General features: G+C 44.9%; 1 protein-coding gene across 1 annotated transcript; it reads right to left on the reverse strand.

The window, feature by feature from the left end:
- Positions 1–148: 148 nt before the first annotated feature.
- Positions 149–23,113, reverse strand: CIZ1 (CDKN1A interacting zinc finger protein 1). Its single transcript, XM_074293762.1, has 16 exons — positions 22,998–23,113; positions 22,711–22,813; positions 22,022–22,137; positions 12,849–13,009; positions 11,471–11,606; positions 10,269–10,344; positions 9,489–9,547; positions 8,623–8,696; positions 6,125–6,307; positions 4,995–5,125; positions 4,327–4,414; positions 3,637–3,750; positions 3,333–3,509; positions 2,510–2,579; positions 1,909–2,030; positions 149–600 (listed from the first exon to the last, which is right to left on the reverse strand). The coding sequence occupies exons 2-16, from the start codon at positions 22,809–22,811 to the stop codon at positions 274–276; spliced, it is 1,935 nt and encodes a 644-aa protein (XP_074149863.1). The 5' UTR covers positions 22,812–22,813; positions 22,998–23,113; the 3' UTR covers positions 149–273.
- Positions 23,114–25,061: the final 1,948 nt, after the last annotated feature.

A 25,061-nucleotide genomic window follows, 5' to 3' on the forward strand; every position in this document is an offset into this window, starting at 1 on the left:
CCTCTCGGGATCCTTTTAACTCAGATACTGTGATAGAAGTTGGTCCCTGGCTTCCCATCCGGTGAACTCTCCCTGTAGATAACACTATTGGTTACACTTTCTGCTCCAGGTTGGGCAGGTTGGGCCTAAAGAACAATTCATACCACAATGAAAACACTAAACCACAATCCTTTATTGGTTTCTGAATAAAAACAGCATCTCTTTTTCTACTGATCTAACAAAATGTGCCCCTCCCCAATTGTCTGCTGCCCAGCTGGCTACCCCAGGGCCCTCCTATCTTGGCTTGTGACGAGCAGAACGGCGGCAGGGCTCAGGGGCCGACCCTCTACCTTTGGCTGTCGTGACCACCTCCTCCAGCTTCGTGGTGCCGGACTTCTCCCCACCCCTGGCTTCAGTGGGGGTCTGGGCCCCATCTGGATTGTCAGCATCATCATGGGTGTCGGTGCCCCCTGACTTACACTCAGCTCCTAGAAACTGGGCTGGCTCCTCCTGTTGCTCTGAACCTGGGGCTCTTGTCCCTTCCCCTGTCAGGGTGCTGAGAAGCTCAGGTTTTAATTTGGACTCTAGGGCTGGCCCAGGGTTCCTGGCTGCTTTGTATCTCTAGGAAGAGAGAAATGGGCATTATTATTAGGCTGAGCCATTCTTTCCTATGTGGGACATCTGGAAGCTTTGAGTTTCTACCTTTGGACCTCAAGGACAGAGAGAAGGTAGAGACAGCTGTGGAGAGAGATAGAAACCTGTCTTTTGGGCCTGATTTGACCTCAGACATGGCATGTGAACCTCGCTTACTCATTTTAACTTTGGGGAGCCTCAGGTGTCCCATTCCTATCTCCTAGACATCCATAGGCTAAGTTGTTGGGGTACCATAGTCACTTCTAGGGAATGAAAGGATCGCAGGTTCATACATACAGAGCCCAAGAATGTGGAGCTAGTGTTGGGCTTGGAAGTCAGAAAGATTAATCTGAATCTTGCCCCCAGCACTTACTGAGCTGTGTTATCCTGGACAAGTCAGTCCTGATCTTCAGTTTACTTATGGCAACAAAAGTATCTACCTCAAACAGCTATGGTAAGGATCAAATAAAATAACGTGAAAGTACTTGGCAAACTTCATAGCAGCATATGAAATACTAGCCATCTTCATTCAAAGCCTACCTTCATACCAGTGAGGAAAGAGAGGCATAGAGACCAAAAGCTCCCCGTGACCAAGTCCAGTTTTAGGCAGCTGTCACCTAGGCCTGGGACCAAAAGCCATCTAGCACCAAAGGCCAGGTGGATCAGAGAAAAGGGGGTAACTTGCTTGTCCAGAATACTCTGTTGCTGGATTTGATGGACTAGACTAAACTGCATTAAGGCGATGAAGCTGTTGGCTATAGGCCCTCCTTTCCACTGTTCACCTCTCTACTCTGATCTAGAAAATGAGGAAATTTTGGCAAACCAGGTAGAAATCTCCCTTCTGCCAATGTCCCCAGAATCATAGGGCTCCAGTCCTTGGGTTTTTTGTTCCTCAGTTCCTGCTTAAAGCTAAAGCACCTGGGCTTAGTCCCTGTCTCATCATTTACTCAACTCCTGATGCCTTTGAAGCCAGGGCTAGCAACTAGCCACTGCAGAAGCTGGAGCAGCCCCTGTGGGGCTCATCCCTCAGTTGGTTGTCCCATGGCCAGGAGCAAAGTCTGGCACTGTTGCTGAATCTGAGGGAATGGGGTAGAATAGGGCTCAGGATGATGAAGGTACTGGTCTGGAATAAGATCTTTGTGTGGGATCACAGGAGCCCATCCCTAATCACCAGGCCTGATAGATGGGGGTGAGAAGAAAAGAAGGCCAAAAGACATTCAAACCCAGGGGCAGGATGAAGTTGGGGAAAGGCAGGAGGGGGAGAGGATTGTCTGGGCAGCTAGTAGAGGCTCTAACCTGAACGTTCTCAAAATGCATCAAGGACTTGCAGTGGGCAAGCCGGGCTCCTGAGCTGCTATGGTAGAATTTATGGCACAGCCGGCAAAGATACCCCACCACAGGTACCAGAAAATCCAGGCCTGCAAAAGAGGGGGTATGGGAAGCAACACTGACTCTGCTCAGTGAGATCAGTGTTTCCTCCCCTGTTCCACAACGGTCAGTCTGTCTCTGGGCATCCTGTGCGAGTGGTGGCTGGGAAGGGAGGGGTCTCCCAATGTGCTTCAAACATCCCAGGGGTGTAAGATGACAGCATACAGGAGAGGATCAAAGAAAGCTAGACAGGTCACTTTCAGTCTTCCTGAACCAGCAGAAGTGACCTAGAGATTTGGGCTTGGCCACATTGGGGAAACCTGAAAAATCTCTGCATTTGAGTGAGAAGGGCTGACATTTGGCTTGAAGATCAGTGCTTTCCCACAGACAATACGGTACGCTCGGCTCCCAGAACTTCACCCAGGCTCATACTTTACTTTCCAGAACAAAGCCCAGAGGGCAGGCCTGGCTCATGGACCTGCTAAGCTGAGAGCAGAAGCTCACTATTGGCACTGGGAGAATGACTTACCATATGTCTTGTCAGGAGAATACTCCTCCAGGCCTTTCCAGTCATCTGCAGACTCTTCCTTTGGTCCCACCTGGCAAAAATGTTTGAGTTGTAAGGGGGTGAAACCTGCCTTAGCTGGATCCCATTCACCAGTGCTCAAACTAGACCCCATTAGTCTTTAGATTTTTCTTAATCTGCACCCTGGGCCTTTGACTAAATTGATAAGCTCAGTAGCCCTTCCTTTTGCACCCGGTGATTTTTTGGGAGAGAAGGAGATGGGAAGAAGAAAAGTCAAATTTGGGTGACAGGGCATGTGTAAACACTAGGAGTTACAATGGGGTCCCTGAAGTGTGGGTAAGAGAAAATTCACAGGGTTGCCATAGGTGAAAAGCCATCCTCTCCATCCTACCTGCTCCTTGATACTACACAGCAACCCCCTTTTCTGGGTGCTTCCATTTATCTGCATTTATCTCTACTTCAGAGGCACTCAAGCTCCTTCCTTTCAAAATAACAGCACTCTAAATTAGAGCTGAGAAAAACTTCCGATGTCACATGTAAAACAAAACTTAAACTGGGTTGTGAAATGACCTATTATCAGGAATTGTCTGATCTGTATTACTATTTTATATACCCAAGATCATGAAAAAAAAAATTTTCAAGTAAAAAGAGGTCTTAAGTGAAAAATGTGTAAGAAACCCTGCTCCATAGTCCACTACCCTTCTCATCCCCATTCCACAGATAAAGAAAGGGAAGGTAAGGGCCTTGAAATGAGATGCCTGCCTAAGATCACATAGGTAGGAAGTGGTGGAGATTTGGATCCATATGCCCACCCTCTGGACACAACCTTGGGTACCTGCTTGGTCTCCTCGCTCTCTCCAACTGCCTCGCTGCCCTCATCCTCTTCTGCATCTTCTTCCTCATCCTCTTCCTCCTCATCCTCCTCAAAACAACCTACTGCATCCACTGTGATGAGTTCTTCTGCCTCCTCAGGACTTCCTGGCTCTTTCTCCCCAAGCCGTGCCTGTCAGAAAGGACAAGGGAGCCCTTCAGCTCTTGAGGACCCAGTACTGCTACCCCCAGCTCAACAGAAGAACACCAGTGAGTGGCCCCATCACAGGAAACAAAGAGGGGCTCTATCCCTTTCTTACCTCCTTGGCTTTTTGCTTGTGCTCCGGGGATTTCATATGCTCCACAAACTTTCGGGGGGTCTTAAAATGTCGGCTACAAGCAGTACAAAAAGGTCGGAGGGAGTGTTTGGCCAGCTAGGAGGGGAAAAGTAGAGGCCCTTTAATATCTCAGGCTATGAGAGGATTGATCCTTTAGCCTAAGCCTTGTCCCTCCAAGTCTACCCACACTGGTACCCGCAATCCTCTCAGCTGTTTCTTTCCTTCTTCCAAATATGTGGTCCTAGGGAGACTGCCCAAACTTAGCAGCAAGAGATTCAGATGCACATACTGTGCATCAAACTAAGCTCTTTTCATGCATTTAGACACTAAAACCTATACTTTCCACCAAGGAGACAGCCAATAAACACTACTCAAACCTAGGACTGAATTTGGTCAGAAGGAGGGCACACAGGGTAAGGGGGAGAAAAATCCCTGAAGCAGAGACTCGAGCAACAAAGAACAAGAGACACTGAGGTTAAAGGAATAAAGCAACTAAAACCAGCAGTGGCCCAGAGGAGTAATGGGGAGCCATCCATCTCCTCTGACAAGTGGGAGGACTCTCTTCCCCTTGCCACCTCCCCACTCCAGGCCAAGCCTGCACAGTATACAGCAGCAGTGTGCATCTGAGCCAGGCTGGCGTCTTCTTGGCAGCAGCCTCCAGAGGCCCTCTACCTTATGTTCCTGGGTCCTGCGATGCTTTATCAGATCCCCCAGGAAATGGGTCTGGCAGGTATTGCACCACCGCTGGGACTGGGTTTCCCTGAAAAGGCAAAGGCGAGTTCAGACCCAAGACAGGGTCTGACAAGACCGGCCAGGGCACTCCCCCCTTCTCGGAGTTCCCTGGCTGCCTCAGTCCCAGACCAGCTCTTTCCCCTCTCCCCTGGAAAGCAGCTTGACACTGCCTACTCCGTGTGAAACTATAAAGGCTGAGAAGGGGTCGCCATTGAGGTCTATGAATATAGTTGAGAGTAGCACTAGCATGGGAATGCTCAACAGATCCCCAGATGTCAGGGGGAGGTTGACTTAGCTGCTCCTTGGAGCTTGCTTCCTCCTCTGTGAAACTAGGGGACTGATCTCCAAGGTCCTCCCATTGCTGGCCCAGAAGTCTAAACCAAAGGACTTGGGATCTAGTCCAACCTCATTTGACAGAAGAGGAAACTGAGGTCTCCAGAGGTGAAGTGACAAATGACTTGCTCAGAGTCAGACAGACGCACTGAAGGGGAGGAGGTCCTGGAGGGCTGGCCCTGCCTTTCTGCCTCACCTCCAATGCTTGGGCTTCTGGTTGCCTGGGACTGAACCCCGTCTCCTTCAGGAGCCTACCACAGCTGCCCTGCTCTTACCCATCTCGCTCCGCAAGGGCACCCTGTTCCCGAGTCGTGGGCAGCAAAGACAGGAGGCAGGCATTACTCATGTGCTGAATCTCCCCAAGCCGCTGCTGATGCTGGAGCCCAGCCATATGGGCCTGGAAGTTCTGCGATGGGAGGGAATGCCAGCTGTGGAGTTAGGACCTGACTGTGGGCCTAAGGAAAAAGGGCAGCTGGGAGAGGGATGGGACCTCGGGAAAACTAAGGGTCACGGCTTAGGATGTATAACTGGCAGCCTGGGCTGGGACAAAGGAGGGATCCCTTAGGAGACCTTGGGATGGTTTACCTTCAAGGTCCTAAGGAGCACGGCCTGGTGGCTGAGACTTTATCTTCTTCCAAGAGTCAGGAAATAAGGCACATTTTTCAAGGACTTTAAAATTTGCAAAATCACTTTCTTGAATAATCCTGTGCAAGATTATTTCCATTTTATAGATGAGGAAACTGAGGCTCATGAAATTAAACGCCTTGCTCCAGGTCATGTATCATAGTAAAGGACAGATGGTTAGATTGAGAGCTGAAAGGGATGGGAACTTCAAGGTTCTCTAGTCCAATCCCCTCATTTTACAGATAAGGAAGTGGACTCCAGGAAACTAGGTGACTTGCCCAGAGTCACATAAACAGTGACAGCCACAATTTGAACCCAGGTCCTCTCTCTCCATATATCAGGTATGCTTCCTTCTACACTCTGCTGGCTATTTTAGAAAGGATCCTGGCTCAGAAGAACTTGAGTATGAAATCACAGGGCTTAGACTCAGGTGGATACATAGGGGAGTAGGGAAGAGGGAGAAGAGGTGTACCCTCAGGGGAGGGTCAGAGAACCTGGTGTTAAGACTCAGGGTTAACTAGTCTCAAAACCTGAGCAAGCCATTTGGTCTCTGAACCTCAGTTTCCTCTTCTACAAAATAGGGGTAATACCGTCTACCTCCCAGTGTCATGATGAGAAATGGTGGGTGTGAAGTCCTGCTCATTGTATAGCCCTGCTGCCCCTCTGTCAGGAGCCACGGTTACTGGCTTATCCAGGCAGAGACAGAACTATTAGCCAGCTCCAGAACAGCCCCATGGGTACCTTCATCCCCATTTCTCTGGGTCCTGCCAGCAGCTCTTACCTGCTGGTTGAAGCAGTTGACCTTGCAGATGTAACAGAAGAACTTGAGTCCAGGCTCTGGGCTGGAGGCGGGAGTGCCACTGTCACCCAGCCGGGGTCCAGGCTTTGAGGCTGTCGTGCTGATGGCTCGGCTCTCGCTGCTCTGCTGGATTGTCACCTTCAGAGAGCTCCCTGAGCTCACCATCTGGACATGAGAATCACCGAGTGCAAAAACACAAGGGAAGAACTGAGTCCCAGAGAAGGCAGCTTGCCTGAGGTCACATACAGACCTAGTGGCCAAACTGGTATTTGAAAGCCAGTTGGAGGAAACAGAAAGAGCAAGAATACCTTGGCTGGAGAAAAAGTACATGGTTCCCCCCTCCCAAGCCTAGTCTCCTGTACCTAGTAGCAAGTCCCCCAAATCTCATCCCCCCCATCATCCTAGGCATTTTCCTTGCTCATTTAGATAGTAGTGGTTATATGGGGAGAACTAGTTTGGGATTCAGCAACATGTCCTAGTCCTAGATCTGTCACTGACGCCCCAGTAGAGATCCCCCCTTACCACACCCAAGTATTGCCAAGCAACACAAAACAAAGCCACAGTGGTTATGTTTTAAAATGTCTGTTTGCAGCTCTCCCCCCAGTGACAGGAGGCACACTTCCCCTTCTGAAGTCCTGACTGGGCTCTAAGGCAGGTGTCTCTCTCTTCCCTGACAATCTCAGCCATCCTCAGCTCCTGCCTGTCTCTCCCTATTCACATCCAAGCGGTTGGCAAGGTTGTTAATTCCACCTTTACAAAACTCTAGCTCAGATGCTCCACCATCCCCTCTGACCTGGCCCAGCCCATTATAGGAAACTCCTAATCCATCTCTCTGCTTCCAATCCATTCTCCACACAACTGCAGCAAGAAAAAAACGATGCAATGACACTCCCAAGGTCTCTCAATAATTTTTGACATGAGAGAGGCACAGGACCGCCCGCCATGGTATGCCCTCATCAAAGATGAGGTATTCTATAAAAAATGCAAAATTTGATTAGCTCAAACTCTAGATGCACACGATTAGAGAATCCACCCCAAATGTTCATAGGGACTGTTGGTGTCTGACCTGTGGCAGAGGACTCTGAGCTCATATTGGTCTGATCAGCCACAGTAAGATGTGCTCTAACTTGACTCTAACAGGGATATCATTTTGGTTCTCTTTGAGAATGAAGAACAATAATCATCCAACCAACCAGCCAAAATTGGTCTGAAAAACAGAGCTGTGATCTCCTACTGGCTCCTTAAGGCCTCTAGGATAAAATATAATCTCCTTTATTTGGCTTTTAAAATTCTGGCTCCAGCTTATCTTTCCAGACTTATAGCACATTACTCTTTCACATATCCTGCCCAAATGGCCTAGTTCCTGACTTTTTGTGCCCCCAAACATAAAATTCCACTCCCAATCTACAGGCTTTATACAGGCTTTACACTCCCCACCATTTCTCCCCATTCCTCTATTACCTCCTCTAGACCAGCTAGGTAGCACAATGGATTAAGCTCTGGGCTTGGAGTCAGGAAGACCCGAGTTCCACTCAGTGCTTCAGCCACTTAACCTCCGATCTCTTAACTGTAAAATGGGGATAACAGCCCCTACTTCTCAGGGTTGTTATGAGAACCAGATTTGTAAAGCTTTAGCACAGTGTCTGGCACCTAACATGTACTTAATAGTTCTTTCCTTTTTTCCTCCCCCCATGTCTGTGATGCCCTCCCTGCCTCCTCATCTCTAGCAGTCATAATATCTAGTTCTTTTGTCTTTCAAAGCATACTTTTCCCCTCCTTCTGGGTTGCTAGTACCTCCTTTTTACCATTTTGTGATTCCTTCTCTGTTTTGTTTCTCTTCAATAGAAAGTACACTTCTTGAGGGCAGGGATGATTCTACTTTTGTCTGCCCCCAGCACATAGCACAATGCCGTGACATAAAATAGGTTCCTAATACTGACTGGATGAATTTCGAGTCTACTCATTCAAATCATTTCCTCATCTCCAGGACAGAATATGACTTGTCCTGCTGACTTTCACCTCTCAAGACTAATGTAAGACTCCAATAAGAAAATGGATATGAAAGGGCTTTGAACTGCTAAAAGACCAGTAGGGATGCTCAGGACTATTTATTTTTAGTCAGGAGAACAGTTGCCAGGGATTATCATCATAAAAGCATTTCTAGCTCTTGTGGAGAAAGGTATGGTAAAAATACCTCCCTCCCCCATCCCTCACATCTGCACAGCACCACTTCCAGATGCATGATCTTATTTGAGTTACTAACACTTCAAAAGGGAAGCAGGTCAGGTTTGTTCCCATTTTATAGAAGGAAACCAAGGCTGAGAACACGAAGACAGAGAGCTAGCTCAGCTCGCCCACATGCTGGCATTCACATCCTTTCCCCCAGGCTCACCAGGATCCTGGTGATACGCCAGCCTGGAAAGCAACAGCTTGGCACCCACCCACTCTCATTTTTTCTCAGCCTGGTTCTACCCACTCACCACTTCAAGGTTTTTGGGCTCCTCTGGGACTTTCCAATCCTTGCTGGTATCTGGTGGGTCTGCTTCAGCAGCTTCTGAGAAGTAGAACAGTCATCATGGCAGGAAGACTGTCCTTGCCTGTGACCAGCATCCCCCTGAACACCCCCAGAAGCATGGCCACAGGCTGTTTCCCATCTCTCCCAATCCCACACTCTGAGCAAGGTCTCCTGAGAGAATGCAGGATGCAGAGAGGGGCAATGCAGCCCAAAGACTCTGAAGCTGGGAGAGGAGGGGGTCCTTCCTGGCAGCCAATAATCTGAACATAGATAGAGCTTGGCACCCTTCTCCAGCAGCAAGACTGTCTGAACAAGAGCTGGGAGTGTTAATGGAATCGAACTTAGCAGGAGGCGACCATGATGTGTGGCGGCCAAAAAAGTTAGCCTAATTTAAGGCTGTTTCCAGAAAGGAATCCACGGTTCAGGCCTTGAGGTATTCATCCTACTTAGCCCGCCTCCAGAAGCACCAGATTTTAGAAAGAATAAGGTAGAGAGCATCCAGAGAAGGATAACCAGAATGGTGAAGGGACTGAAAATACTGAGCAAAGGCCTCAGAGAGGGCATGATGGGTATCATGGGAAAGCGGCTCGCTGGACTTGAGCTAGTGGGCTCCCAGAAGCAGAACAAGCCCAGGGGAGCTTCAAAGAGATGAATTTGGGCTTCAGGTTGAAAGTTCCTGACAATTCACCATCCCCAAAATGGACCTGGCAGCCTCAGCGGGGAGCAAGTCAGACAAAGCTAGAAGGAGCACTAGTTGGAGATTCTTGTGTAGGACAGAGCTGGACCAGATGGACTCAGAGGTTATTTCAATTCAGGGATCCTGATACTCACGCTCTTCTTTTTCTGTGGTCAGGCCAGTCTCCTCCTTGGAGTCTTTGGGATCTTCCACACTGGGAGGAAAGGGAGGACAGTGTTGGGCCCACCAGAACAAACAACTTTGGGGGGGGAGAGAAGGGCACTAGGCTCAAGATTTCCAGGGTCCTGGAGAGATCACCAGTCAATTCCTTATCCTTGGTAGAAGACCAAATCAACATTATATCTAAGAAAATCAGTCTTCCAGAAGAGAAAAGTTTACACTTTCCTCTGGCCACCCATCTTGGAATTTATAAATAGCCTTGTTAAAAAAAATCCTCTTCATAGCCAATCTAAATTCTTCCATTGCTATTCGGAAATTGATTTTTTCAAAAATTCACTTTATTCTTATTTTAGCCCACCATGGAATCCTAGCCTATGCCATTTCAGAGCAGTACCCTTTTTATTTATTCAATGTCAGAGGTCTGAGAAATAAAGGATCAGTTCGGTTCAGGGTTCCTTTTCCTAAAAATTCTGAACTTTCTTCTATCCCATCTTAAATCCTAAAGTCAACCCTTTTTTGCCCCAATATTTGAGCTATGAGAGGCTGCACTGACCCCTCTTGGCCACTAGGCGGGAGCTAGACACCAGCTCAAAGAAGCCAAGGCCATATCATAACCCGACCAAAAGCAGGTTGCCAGCTCTCTTGTTCTGGTCCAAAGGGATAGGACTAGGCTGAATACCCCTCCCTTATTATTCCAATCCCATCTGCCCTCGGGAGAAGAGAGCAGTCAATCTGATGATTTGAGCATGTGTTACCTCTTGAGTCTCTTGGCCAGAGGCTCTGAGCTACCATCATCACTGAGATCATGGGGAGTCTGGGGAGTCTGTGGATCTGTGGAAGAAAGGGCCAGAGCCATGGGGTGGGTTGGAGAGGTAGAGCTCAACAAGGTAATCAAGTTACTTAGTCAATAAATATTTCCTGGGAAAGTATCTACTGTGCACCAGCTATCTGGCGCTAGACTCTGTGAGAAATCCAGATGGGTATCATGGCAGTCTTTGCCCAAAAGAAAGAAAAGAATGTCAATGAAACATTGTTTAAAAACACACACACACACACACACACACACACACACACACACACACGAAAGCAGAAGGATGTTGTGAAGGACACAAAGACAAGTAGGGAAGTGTTGGCATTCCCATAATAAATTCAATATATACATTAAAAATTTTTTTCTTAAAAAAATACAAGGGGTAGCTAGATGGTGCAGTGGATAGAGCACCAGCCCTTAAGTCAGGACCTGAGTTCAAATATGACCTCAGGCACTTAACACTTTCTAGCTGTGTGATTCTGGGCAAGTCACTTAACCCCAACAGCCTCAACAAAAAAAAACCCAAAACCTCAAAAAAGAAACAAAAACCCTACAAAATTAGAGTTATACTATCATGCAGCCCTGTGTTTTGCTCTTTGTATATAGAAATGTTTGTGTTTATTGACATTTATCAAGTTAATTTTTTTAAGGGCAATCTTTTCTCTTAATGTTTGTGTTTGTAAAACAAAACCGATCAACCATACAAAGTAGAGGTTTATTCAATTATCTCTTGGTTGCAGGACATCTGATTTAGTAACTGTTATTACCTTAGGATTCTGAATCTTGAGATCATAGATTTAGAACTAGAAAGGGCCTAAGAGATCAGCTAGTCTAAATCTTTCATTTTGGGGGTGAGGAAACATGCACAAAGATGTGAATCAATTGGTCCCAGGACTTTGAAGAGTTAATAGCAAAGCTAGTGTTCTAAGCCAAGTCCTACATATCTACTGTATAGTATGTCCTTTCAAACTCAGGGGTAGGTGCTGGACTAGGTAATGAGCTCCTCAAAGTTAGAGGTGCTACTTTATTCGTCATAGGGCTCCTATGCTCATCGCAGGGCATTATATATAGCAAGCATTTAATAAATGTTTGGAATCTACTGGTGTAAGATGCTTTTGCTAGGAAGGCTGCTACCTCCCTCCTTACCTTCTGGCAAGGTCGCCTGGGAGTCAGCCTCCTCCTGGGAGGACTCTGGAACATCTATCTTCTCATCCTCACTGGGTGTCTGTGATGAGGAGCCCAACTCTGAATCTTTCTTCTGGTCAGGACCCTTCGGGGATTCCTAGAAGCAATTACTCAGCCTTAAAAATAGCTGCTTGCCCAGTACCAACAATATGACCTGGGCAAGGGAAGAAAACAGCCCTGAACAACTAATTCTTGGCAGCTAAGTAGCAAAGTGGATAGATTATTGAACTTAGACTAGGAAAACCTGAATTCAAATCTGACCTCAGATGCTAATTGGCAATGTGATCCTGGGCAAGACACTTAAACTCTCTTACTCTCAGATTCCTCAACTGTAAAGTGGGGATAATAAATAGCACTCAGCTTACAATGTTATTGTAAAGATCAAATAAGAAAATATATTAAAGTGCTATATAAATGCTATTACTATTATATATCATTATAATGTATAGCATGTTATTATATATAAGCATATTTATTGTTATTATTATTAATCTTATAGGACTCTGACATACCTCTTCCTCAGAAGGTCTCAGGAAAGACAGAATCTTACAATTTCTAAAACTTAGACTGCCCATGATTTACATAGAAATATTTGTATGACAACATGTTATATATAACCTATATCAAATTGCTTTCCTTCTCAATGAGAAAAAAGGGGAAGGAGGGAGAGAATCTGGAACTTAAACTTTGGAAAGGGAATGTTGAAATGGTTTTTACATGTAACTGAAGAATAAAATATTACATGAAAAATAAATAAATAAAAAATAAAAACCTAGGCTGCCCAAGATCCAGGCTGAGTGGAAAAGGTCTATACTTTATCCTACATGAAGGGCAGAGACTAGAATTTGCTCCACAGCCTTCTGCTCCTCCTCTTTCTCTCCAACCTTCTTCACTTCCTAACCACTTCCTCACCATTCCCTTCCAATGGCTCCTTTTTGATATGGCAAAAACTAAAGGCTCTGCCCTTGCTCTAGTCATGTATGGAGCAGGGATTTCCCTTTTAAGAGCTCTGCTGTACAAGGGAACACCTTGTCCTGGCTCATCTTAAGCTAAATCTCTAGGAGCAGGCTGTTAGAAACCTTTTCCATCATATATCTCTGAGTCCTAGGAGTCAGGATTCCAGTCCAGGGACTTCTGGGACAATGGAGTCCAACTTTCTCATTTTACAAAAGTTAAAACTGAGGCCTAGAGAGAAATGACTCAGTTCCTGGTAGATCCAGAAACTCAAATGGCTTTACTCTCAGCTCAGTGTTCTCTTCCACTAGTAGGCATATACACTTGTGTCCCCAGCCCTCCAGGGGAAGGACTGCCCAACACCACATCCCTGGCCTCTGCTTACCTTTCGATAGCCCCGGTTCTGCCTCTGGAAAGGAAGCCCTGGGAAGCCTATGCAGGCGGGTTTGAGTGAGACACTGACGGGTGGAGGGCCTAGGAGGGAGTGTCGAGTAGCCTGGGGGAAGAAATGCTGAAGGCCAGGAGCGGTCAAGTTGAATCTGCCTGCTGACAGAAAGGAATCACAACCATAATTTAGGGAGACCAGGGTCTAAGAATCAGGCTCCCTGAAGGATGGGGATCCAGGACAGGCTTTTACTAGAGGCCAAGAATAAATCACTCAGATTCAATTCCTGTCCCCTGCGTGAGTCCCTCTTGTGACCAGGGCAAAAATAGTACACTACAAGTTTCTTGAAGGGTGAAAAAATAAGGAAAGAAAGATGAAAAAGACTGAGGAGGCACTTTAAGGCAAAACTGCTTAAACTATGGTTCACGACCCCACATGGGGTTTTGTAACTGAATGTGGGGGTTGTGAAATTATGATTTATGATCAGTAAATGTATGATTTGTATATCTATTATATCTAGCCATGTCTTGGGCAAAAAGGGATCACCAGTGGAAAAGGTTTAAGAAGCCCTACTCTCAAGAATACAAGTAAAACCTGCATGGTGGTGCTGAGAGATCTGTGGATTGGCTCTACAACTGTAACTCTGCTAGGAAAGAAGCCACCCCTTCCACTTGCTGTCCAGTCATCTTTCTCTTAGCTATCCTAGGATAGCTCCCAAAAGCAGTTACTAAGTGACTTAACCCTGTGCCTGGAACAAAAATATTAAAAAGTCTTGCACACTAGGAGCTTTCTATCCCTAGTGATACTGAGGGAGTTACTTGCTACAGAGGCTTGTACATAGCAGTCTCATAAGAGAGATTTGTTGAAAGAATGAGACATTCTTGTCTCCTCTATCACAAAAACACTCTGTGATCTTGTGGAAGTCACTCCCCATCTCAGAGGCCCAGTAACTATTTCTATAAAATGAGGAGGCTGAGGCAGATGATTCCGTCCAGCTCTACCATTCTTAGGGTGCAGAATTCCATGCGTGGGTTAGAAATTCCAGCTGGTCAGACACAGGCTTACCTTCCTCCGCCTTTTGTCACAGTCAATGGGTCACAGCTACACCCTGAATTTTTCATGCAGGTGTTGAAGTACACTAGGAACAGGTCACCCAGAGATCAACTTCTCAGATGGCAAGTTTCCTTCTCCACTCCCCTCCCACAGGCCAGAATTGATGAATGTAAGAGAAAACTGAGTATGAGGCGTAGACGCTGCTAAGCTCACTCCTAGACAGCTACTTGGATACAGCGCAGGCAGAGGATCAGGAAGACAAGAGTTCAAATTCAGTCTCAAATGCTTAACTAGTTGTGGGATACTAGGCAAATCACTTAACTTCTGTCTGCCTCAATTTCCTCACTTGTAAAACGTGGATCATAACCTTCATTCCAGAGTTATTGTGAGGATCACATGAGATGATATTTGTAAAGGCACTCAATACTTACCTGACTGTAGCAGATATTTAATATATGCTTATTCTCTTTCTTCTCTTTCCTCTCTCCTGACTTCTCTACCCCCTGCCTCCTCCAGTTTCTGGAAGGCAACTATTAGGAGTTCTCCTATCTCAGTGAAAAGGACAGAGAGGGAAGGATAAGCAAGGCACAGGATGAGGCAACATGAGAAACAACTGACTCAAGAGTCTCTTGTTGAGTCTTGGCCAAAGGAACATTCAGTTTTTCCAAGGGATTTTGCCCTAAACGTGTTAACATACTATTAGGATCTCATGTAAATAAAAAGCTTTGCAAACTTTAATGCACTTAAAAAATGTCAATTCTTCTTGTTATATTCGTGACCAATTCAGGTCCCATGCATCTTTGCTCCTCTAGGCTCCCCCCCCCCCCCACCACACTGCTGACACTCTTCCCCTATCCTTTTTCATTTCCACTTCTGCCCAGCTATTCTTTCCTCTTAAGGGTTTTTTGTTTGTTTGTTTGTTTTTTACCCCTCTGCATTCTAGAGTTTTGTTTTTCTGTCTTTTGTTTTTCTACCACTCTTCTACCTTGTTGGATTCCATATCCCACTCACCCCAATTCCCTGCCCTAAGTTTTGGGTCCCACCAAAGCTCTCCCTGTTTCCTTCTACTTCTCTTTCTTGGACCCAGCAGTTTGCATGGGTTCAATGATGATCTCTGTACTGATGGGTCCCAGCCCTAGTCTCCACATATTAGCACTTCTCTTTATATATATCTTTGGGCCTAATCTCTCTATCCACTGCGTCACCTAGCTGCCCCTGGGCCTAATCTCAAATCACAAATACTTTAAGGCTGTAGTGTTTTAGAGCTCTAAGAAGAAACCTTAGAGACCAATGAGTCTGACCCCTTCATTTTGCAGATAAGAAAACTAGGCTAGAGAAGTAACCTGTCCACAGTCACAAAAGAAGGCATTAAGTGGCAGAGCCAGGATTGGAACACAAACCCTTTGCCTCCAACTACAATGCTTTTTCCATGATACTATGCTATTCTAACTGGATGTCTCATGTTCCTTAGGCATCTCAAACTTGACAGGTCTAAAACAATTCTATATTCCTCTCAAACCAACCCCTCTTCTTAACTTTCCTATTTCTGTTGATGGCAATGCCAATCCTTTCAGCCATCCAGATTTACCTTGAGGTCAACTATGAGTCTTCCCCTCTCATTGTCCAGATAGAATTCATTACCACGTCTTATCTAAGATAACCTCTTCAAATGTTTCCGTCTATAAAGTCAGCACTTAATCTAGGTCAGTGGTCCTCAAACTTTTTAAATACGGATGCAGTTCACTGTCTCTCAGACTGTTGGGAGGGCTGGACTATAGTAAAAACAAAACCTCACACTCTGTCTCCGCGGGCCACATAAAGCCCTCAGTGGGCCATATCTGGCCCTTGGCCAGTAGTTTGAAAACCCCTGATAGGTCTTCTTAACTTCTGCTCTATATTTCAGTAGCTTCATTTGCTCTTTCTATATTCAGGTTTTATCCTTTTTCTTCTTCTCACTTTCTATTCCCCATCATGTTGCAAAGAGCTAGAAAATCTGTATTTCTAAGGCACAGTTCCAAATCTATCACCCCCTGGTCAAAAAAGTCCATTGGTGTCTTGTTGAATTGAGAATAAAATTCAAACTCTCGCAGTTTGAAGCTAAATGCTTTTTTACAATCTAGCTTAGGTCGACCTTTCAGACTTGTTGTAGGTTCCTTCCTTTCATGCATTCTCCATTTCAGCCCATCTCATTGCCCCCTATATTGCCATTCTGTCCCCAAGATCCCTGCCTCTGGATGGTTGTCACTCCTGATTTTCTCTTTTTAGAATATTTGGTTTCCCTTAAAGCTCAAATGTCACCCTGCCTTCTACTTCCAGCAGCTCTTCCCTGAGGGACCTACTTTTCCCAGATCCTTAGAATTCTTATTTATCAATTATGTATTTACTTTTCAATAGCAAGTTTCCTTTTTGGTTTTTTTTATCTGGTGCTTAGCAAAGTGATTGATAGGCTCTCAAGAAATGCTTTTTGACAGGAAGGCAATTAAGTGCTTACTACTCTGGGCTCTGGGCTAAGAATGAGGGATAAAAATATAGACCCAAAAAAAAAAAAAAAAAAAAATCCCTGACTTCAAGGAGCTTACATTCTAGTGGAAGGTCACCAGAAAGCTGGGGAATGTGGAGGGGCATAGGAAGTACCTCATCTATACAGGAGGGATGGCAAAGCCCAGGTCTCTGAAAGTCCCAAGGATAGCTGAAAAGGTAAAGAAGCATAGATCAGCTCCCCCAAAGGCAGCACAATAGTAAGGGATATTGCTTGCCAAATACAGGCCGGGATTTGTGCCTTCAACAAATAAGTTCAATTGAACAATACCTTATTAAGCACCTCTATAATTCAGCCAAACTGGTCCTTTTGTTCCTCACACAAAACATTTCATTTCCCATCTCTATGCCTTTGCCTTGGTCTCTTCCCTTGTTGGAATGCATTGCCTTCTTATTCCTGTTCCTTAAAATCTCTTGTTTCACATTTTAAAACTCATCTAAAGTAACTGCTCCTACATCTGGGGTGTTTAATGTGGGATCTCTAAATTTTGTTGATTAAATTTTTTCAGAAGTGTACTTTGATGAAATTAGTTTCCTTTGTAGTCTAAGGCATTTTATTACATTCATCTAAAAATACTTCTGAGAAGGGGACCACAGGTTTTATCTGACTGCCAAAGAGAATACATGATACACATAAAAAAGATGAAAAATTCTATTTTATTTGAAAACTTTGATTTATCCTCATAGCTACTGACCTTCCCTAAACAAATTTACCTTACATTTATTTTGTATGTGTATGTATGTTGCTCCTTATAGAATTGCTTCTTGGAGATTGAGACTGTTTCTTTCTTGTCTTTTTATTTTTGGTGCTTGGCACATATCAAATCTTAATAAATGTTGATACAGCATTATAATAGTGCTGGGGACATACAAAATTCAAATAAGACATTCCCAAGTAGGGGAATATGGGGCATACATAGATAAAATGCAAAATAATACATAAAAGATACAATAGAGAAGTGCAAAGCTAAATGATTTGTGAGACCCAAAGGGTAAAGGTCATTACAGAAAGAATGGCATACAAACTAAGAATTAAAGCATAAGCCCCTAGGACATCTAGCACAAGGCAAGACATAGCAGATTTTTTTCTGAGAGCTTCTTAAGTGCCAAACCTACAGGGTTTGATAATAAAAACATAAGACAACAATTTTAAAAGTACAGCCTGTTTTTGCTAGTCACTAACTCATTAAATTCGTGCACTTTCACCTATTTATCACAGTTGAAGACTTGATATCAAAGGCTTATCAAAGCACCAGACACTAACCACTAGGATTAGACCCCAAATTCCATGCTTGAAAAACAAAATTAGATCTCCTAAAAGCCCTTCAGAAAATAACAATAATGCTAAGTTAACTGTGATATGTGAACAAATGAAATATTTCCGTGTCTTAAGAAACAAAAAATATTAAAAATATGGCAAAATATGAACATATTGCAAAAAACTAAGCAGATCCAAGAAAATAATATAAACAATGATTCCAACAATGTAAAAGAAAAAAACAAAAAAAAAAATAATAAATCACATAACTGGAGTGATCAAGTTTGGCCCATAAGAGATAAAAATAGATACCTCCCTTTGGTCATTAGGGAGGTGAGGACTATGGATTCCCAGTGCATATCCTATCAGATTCAGTTGATGTGGTGACTTTTATGCAACTGTCTTGTTTTCTTTTATAAGCTTCTTATTAATTTTTTTGTTGCCAAAAATGCTTTCTGGGGTAGGGATAGGGAAGGATATATTTGGAAATGAAGGTCATGTAAAAACAAAAGAGAGAAATAATAAAAATTTTAAGGATAAAATATACTCGCATTTACATAGTACTTTAAGGTTTGCAAAGAACTTCCCTTATAGTAACACTATGAAGAAGATATTAACTTCATTTTACAAAGGAAAAAAATTATAGAAATAAATCAACCTTCCCTTAATATAGTAAATAGTATTCTTTAAGTCCAAGAATAAACATATATGCAATGGAAAAAGATTAGAGGTTTTTCCAGTTAGACCAGAGGTAAAGTAAGGATGCCCATTATCATCACTACTATTTAGCATAGTGATAAAAATACTGACTATAGCAGTAAGACAAGTAAAAGAAATTAAAGAAACATGACAATAAGGGAATAGGCAAAGAAAAAATAAAATTGTCACTTTTGCAATTGATATGATTCTATATTTAGAGAACACGTAAGAGTTAATTGAAAATTAACAGAAATAATCTTTGGAAAATTTGTAGGATATAAGAAATCCATATAAATCATAATATTTATAACATAATAATATTTATAACTAACTAAACTCAGTGGAAAGAGTTTCCATTCAAATTAAATACAGAAGCTATATAATTGGAAGTATATTTACTAAGATTCACTCAAGTTTATATGAATCTATCTGCAAAACAACCTTTGCAGAAATACAAACACAAAGAAACTAATTGCTCAGACAGACTATGCAACATAATAAAAATGAGAATACTAAACAAATTATTTCCCATATTGAAACTCCCAAAAGAATATTTTATAGAGCAAAAAAATAATAATAATAATGAATTCATACAGAGGAACAAAAGGTCAAGAATCTCCAGGGTAATTAAAAACAAATGGAAAGAAATGGGATCTACCAGTACCAGATCTTAAACTAGACTACAACAAAGTAATAATCATTAAAATCATTTGAACTTGGTTAAAAAAAAGAAAGATGTAGGTCAATGGGGCAAATGAAATATAAAATTACAAAAGCAAAGGAACCGAGTAGCTTAGTGTTCAATAAACTCAAAGATCCCAGCAAATAGGATAAGGACTCACTATTTCTTAAAAAATTTGGGAAAACTGAACAGCAATTAGGCAGAAATTAGGCTTAGACTAGCACTTTACACCATATACCATGATAAACTCTACATGAATACATAACATACATAGATATGAAAGGTCACTTCATAAACAAATTAGATGAACAAAGAAGAAGTTAACTTTTTGGATCTATAGTGAGGGGAGTTCATGACCAAGCAAGGGTAGAAAGGATCACAGAAGATAAAAATGAACAATTTTAAGTACACAAAAAAAATATAATCTAGCTAAGATTGGAAGAAAAAAAATTTTAAGCGTTTCTCTGAAAATGATTTTCTCATTCTGAAATTACAGAAGGAATGGATTCAAATGCCTAAGGCTAAGATGGTCAGAAGATATGAGCAAGTAGTTCTCAAAGAAGCTATTTATAGCTATATTTTAAAAAATTAATTCAAATGACTAATAGTAAGAGTAAAGCAATCCTTAGGTTCTATTCTGCACCCACCAGATTGGCAAAGTCAGAAAGAAAAATGATAAATGTTGGAGGGAAAACAGGCACATTTTTGCACTGTTTCAGGAGCTATGAATTAGTCCAGTCATTCTGAAAAGAAATTTGGAACTACTCCCCAAAACTACTAAGCTGTACCCACCTTTTGACTCAGCAATGTCACTACCACATCCATATTACAAAAAGACAAAAGAAAAAGGGTCCTATGTGTATTAAAATATGTCAGCTTCTTTTGTGATAGCCAAACACTGAAAACTAAGGCGGCTTTCTTTTATTGGGAAACAGCTAAACAAACTATGGTATAGGAATAAAACGGAATATTATTGTGCTACAAGAAATGAAGAAATGGACAACTTCAGAGGAAACTAGAAAGACTTCCATGAAGTAAACATAACTAGAACAACCTAGTATCTAGTAATAACAACACTTATGAAGAAAAACAACTTTGAAAGACTTGAGAACTCTGAATAACACCATGAGTACAAAAGAATAAGGATAAAACATGAAATTGACCTCCTAACAGAAGATAGTGAGAAAGGAAACATTTATTAAATACCTGTCACTTTAGGAATATTATCTCATTGATTCCCTCAACAACTCTGAAAGGTAGGTGAGGAAACTGAGGCAAACAAAGATTAAATACCTTGCCCAAGGTCATACAGCTAATAAGCATCTGACACCAGATTTGGACTCAGGTCTTGCTGAATCCAGGTCCAGAACTCTATGCACTGTGCCACCTAGTTGCCTCTAATCATACATACTCTTATAAAGTTCCCTGCCTAGAATACCCTTCCTCCTCTTCTCTCCTTATCGCTTCCTATTTCTGTCCTTTAAGGCCAACTTCCCTTCCCTGAAGCTCTTCCAAGCAGTCTCCTCTCTCCCTACACTTCTATTCCTACCAGGGTTCAAACTCTCCACATGAAGAATATAAACAACTCTAAGGTTCAAGAAATGCTTTACGCACATTACCTCATTTAATCCTAACAATAACCTGATAAGGAGCTCCCTACAGATATTGCTATCTCCATTTTAGAGATAAATTAACTGAGGTTCAGAAAGAATAATTGACTTGCCTTTGATCACATGGCCACAGTGTTAACAAAGGATTGAATCCAGAACCGACTCAACCATGGCACTTACAGCTAGTACCTGGACAATGGATCTCTAAGCTCAAGGATATGGGTACCTTTCTTTTTTCACATTTATTCTTCCCACCCTTCACTTCTCCACCCCTACTGAAAGTGATCTCAGTTTAGACATGGCTAAAACCAAGCTTTATTGGACTCCTCAGTCATCTCCTCCCTTAGGACCCCCATCCCTATTACCATTTCTGGAGCCATAATCAAATCAACTATCATAATTCCGGAAAGGGTGTGTCAATATAGATGGCTTCACTCCCCTTCCCAGTAAGTTTCCAAATGGAAAATGGTAACTGTTCTCTCTCATCAAGATTCCCCTATTAATTTCCAGATTAGCATGGCCTCCTCCTATTAGAATTTAGTTCAAAGAAGGCTGGAATAGCCTTCCCATCTGTATTTATTTGTATCCCCAGTGCTTAGCATAGTAAGTGCTTAATAAATGCTTTGTTCATTCCTGCCAAGTGCTCACTAGACATTTAATAATACAAGGCAGGATATATCTTTTCAAATACATGGGATACCATCCCAACTAAATTGTTTGTTCCTCAAGGACAGAAAGTATTTTTTCTCTTTCTTTGTCTTTCCAGAGAAAAAGAAACAATCTTTCCAAAAGGCCCAGAAGCAACTGTAAGTTTTGACAACAATTCACAGGAAATGATTTGCAATCTCACTAATCAATTCCTTAAATCAAACTACATCACAGAGAAACCCTCCAGAGTTGCCCATAATCAAAGCTTAGGAATCTGGTAGCAAAAAATTAATTTCAACAATGGCTCTTGTAAAACAAAATGACTTCTGCAAGTCACTCCTATTAGACAGTGCCAGGCTACTTTTTACAATTCTTTCATCCTGTCATCAAGCAGTAGTCCTACCTCCTTTCTTCTGCTACCAACTCCACCATCTCCACATCCATTCTCTAGGTCTTTTTAGGTTCTGAGAATTAATTCAGCATGCAAAGGATGGGCAAGGAATGTTTCTAGCTCCAGGCAGCCTGGAAACGGACTATCTAGCTACATTTTTTAAAAATTCCATGGCACTCATAGTGAGGAGGTCCTGGATTTTGCCTGGAATTGAGGCTCTACTGAAAACAGTCTAAGCAACCACCATTCCCAGAGGCCTAGGCGAGGGGCTGGCCTCAGGCAGGGGGTCTGTACCTTGCATGTGTTGCATCAGCAGGGCTCTCTGCAGCATGGGGTTCGAGTTGAGAAGGTTGGCCTGGCCTGTGGCTCGGAGGTTCAAGATCTGCTGCTGCTGCTGTGGTGATAGCCCCCTATGCACAAGGAGAGAGGATAGGAAAAGCTTCTGTGTGATCCTCAACATTGAAACTCTCCCTTCTCTCCCCTAGAGCTTTTAAGGCTCCTGCCAAACCAAGAGAAAAGTGGGGCAAATACCTGGGGATAGGAATAGAAAAGTGAGGGTGGGAGCCCAGGGAGCAACTTGGGGCTGGGGAGGCAGACTAGATTCAGATTTTTCCATCTCCTGACGAAACAGGCCCGGTAAGGCCACCCCCAAAGACCAAGAGGTCTGACAAGCAAAGGGCAGTGGTCTCTGCGCAGTAAAACTAAGATCTCTGAGGAAGGATCCAATGGGGATGTGGAGTAGAGATAAAACTTTGGGAGGCCTAGCTCAGGGGTCCAGGTTCCTAACACAAAAAACAAAATGGATCTGGGGCTTCTGGGAACAGGCTGGGAGCACCGGCCTATCGGGCAAAACACCCATTACAGCCCCAGCCCCTGGAAGGTGACTACACGGAACCAAGATGGGTCAGGGGTTTTTCAGGATAGCCCCGCCCCCTTGGGCCCGGCCAAGCCAGCCATCCCCAGCCTCAAGTGGTGGCGCTCACCGGCCTGCGGAAGGCGGCGGCGGATGCTGCTGCTGCTGCTGCTGGATGAGCTGTTGGATCTGCAGCAGTTGCTGCTGGAACTGGTGCTGTTGGCTGAACATCGCTGCAGGCCGAAAGAGGGGGGGGAAGCATCAGAACCAAGGGAGCAAGATGGGGGCTAGTATCCAGCCTAGCCCCCCCTTCAGCTTTCTGCAAAAGTACACGCCCATTCCCTATTTCCCCCGTTCCTCTTCCCTCCAGCCTCAGAAACGCTTCCCCAAATTCTTCTAACCCCTCCCCAAACTCACCATTCCTGTTCCCCCAAATTCCCAGGGGTCTAGAACCCAGGCTCCAACTTCTCAGATCCCAACTCCGAACTCTCCACCGCCCAATCCCGCCCCAGCTCAGCTCCTGGCAGCAACCCCGCCCCCACCTGCTTCCCATGGCCTCCTCCTCTCCCTCGAAGGGACAGAAACGAGCGGAAAAGGGCGAGCCCCCAGGGGCCAGCGTCCCCAAATCCCGGGCTCGACCTCAATCTCGCTCCCTCGGCCCCCTCCCCCTCCAGGGACACACCGGCCGGGACAGCTCCCCCGCTCCGGCTCCGGGCTGCTGGGTCCTTCTCTCTCTCTCTCAGCGCCCTATTCTCTTTCCTTTCTCTCACCCTCCCTAAGGGACAACCCGCAGCGGGGGAGAAGGGGGCGGGACGACGGGGGAGGGGGACCGAGCCGCTCCTTTTGTAGGCCCGGAGGTCCTATGGCCGCCGCGGACCCTCCCCTTCCCCTCTCCCGCCCGAGAGCTCTAGGGGAGGTTGTGTGGGGAGGCGGCCGCCTCACCTACCTCCCCGGCTCCGAGAGGGTTTTCCTGCATGCTCCAGGGAGCTGGGGGGAGGGGAGGGAACGCGAAAGGAAATTAATTAAGTCAGGCCCCTAAACTCTGATCTCCGATCTACTGGCTCTCCAGATCTCTCCAGAAGCCCGTTTCCCCACCCCCACGCCCCCTCCTTGATTTGCCTCAGGGAAGGAGGAGGTAAGAGCCATCTGCTCTGGGGAGGTGCGAGAGAAGAGGGGAGGAGTAAATGGCGGAGGGGGAGCAGCAGATGGCCACGGGAGGCTCGTTCCGCTTTTCCAGAAAGCTCTCGGTACCTGGGGCAGATGGCCACGGTCTGGCCGGGGAGGAGGCAGGGCCAAGTCACGGGCCGCTCGGCCCCGCCCCGCCCCACCCTCCCGGTGACCTGCCGCGGTCAGGTGGCCCCAGGAGAAGCGCAGACCGGCTGACCGACCCGCCTCCCGTCCCCGCCCCACGCGCACGCGCAAGCACGCGCGCGCGCACGTCCGTGTCTGAGTGGGTCTCCACGTCTTTGTCCGTCTCTGCCTGACTGTCACCAGGGTCACTTTCTCTGCCGCTCTGTCTCTGTCTCTCGCCGTCCCACGCACGCGCACACACACATGCAGTCTGTCTCTTCTGCCCATCTCCGTCTCTCTGTCTCTGTTACAAGCACGGGACTGGGAGTCAGTCTCTGTTCCTGCCCGTCTCTGTCTTTTTCTCTCACCCTCACGCGCGCTCTCACATTCTGAATCTGCTTCTCTATCTGCCCCACTCACGCAGACGGAGGCAGAGAGACTGTCTCTCTGAGTGTCCCCCACGAATAATCACTCTCCGTCTCTGTCTCTGCCATCTTTCTGTGTCTCCTTGTCTTTCTCTCACACACGTGGTCACGGGCACATTTCGCTCCGATTTCCCCTAGGGCCTCTCTAAGGGGATCTCATGCAGGCCCATCATTGCTCCTCACTACACTTTCCAGCCAGCTACCTTGCTGAGCCCGAAAATGTTACGCGTCTCCGCGTGCCTTTCTTTGCACAGGCTGTTAAGCGTCCCCTCCCTCATTCCGGAGCTCAGCTCTCACGCTATCTGTCTCTCCGACTCCCTCCCCCACCCGCAGGGAGTGTCCCCTGGAATTACTTTGTATCTCTTTGCTGCGTAGTTTAGGTTTGTTTTTCTGTGAGTGTGGGAATTTTTTTCCTTCCAAGGCTAGAACTGCTTTCCTCTTTGTCTCAGTTATACTCGAGGCCTGGCACAGTTGTTTGTCAAACAGTAATTGATTTCTGGTTGAATGAATAAATATGATATGGAAAGAAGAGAATTGGAAGGTAAACCGGCTCCAGCTATTCACCTCTGCAAGAGTCACAAGCTCGTCAGTAAAACAAGCGTTAGCCCAAAGGACCTCGGACGGTTCTTCCACATCTAAGTCCTATGATCCCACCTGTTTCTGTAGGTGGCGAAACCGAGCGGGGCTGCCTAGCTCATAGACTTATTGAAAAGATTAAATAGCAATAGATGAGGGAACGCTTGGGAAAATGCAAAGGGCTAAACAT

This window comes from Sminthopsis crassicaudata, chromosome 2 (genome assembly GCF_048593235.1).
Source record: "Sminthopsis crassicaudata isolate SCR6 chromosome 2, ASM4859323v1, whole genome shotgun sequence".
Classification (NCBI taxonomy): Eukaryota; Metazoa; Chordata; class Mammalia; order Dasyuromorphia; family Dasyuridae; genus Sminthopsis; species Sminthopsis crassicaudata.

Coding starts and splice junctions, on each gene's coding strand:
- CIZ1 (XM_074293762.1), bottom strand. CDS start 22,811: ATGTTCAGCCAACAGCACCAGTTCCAGCAGCAACTGCTGCAGATCCAA. Junction 11,607..12,848: donor AGAACCGGGGCTATCGAAAG/GTAAGCAGAGGC, acceptor AATTGCTTCTAG/GAATCCCCGAAGGGTCCTGA. Junction 5,126..6,124: donor TCAACTGCTTCAACCAGCAG/GTAAGAGCTGCT, acceptor CTCCCATCGCAG/AACTTCCAGGCCCATATGGC.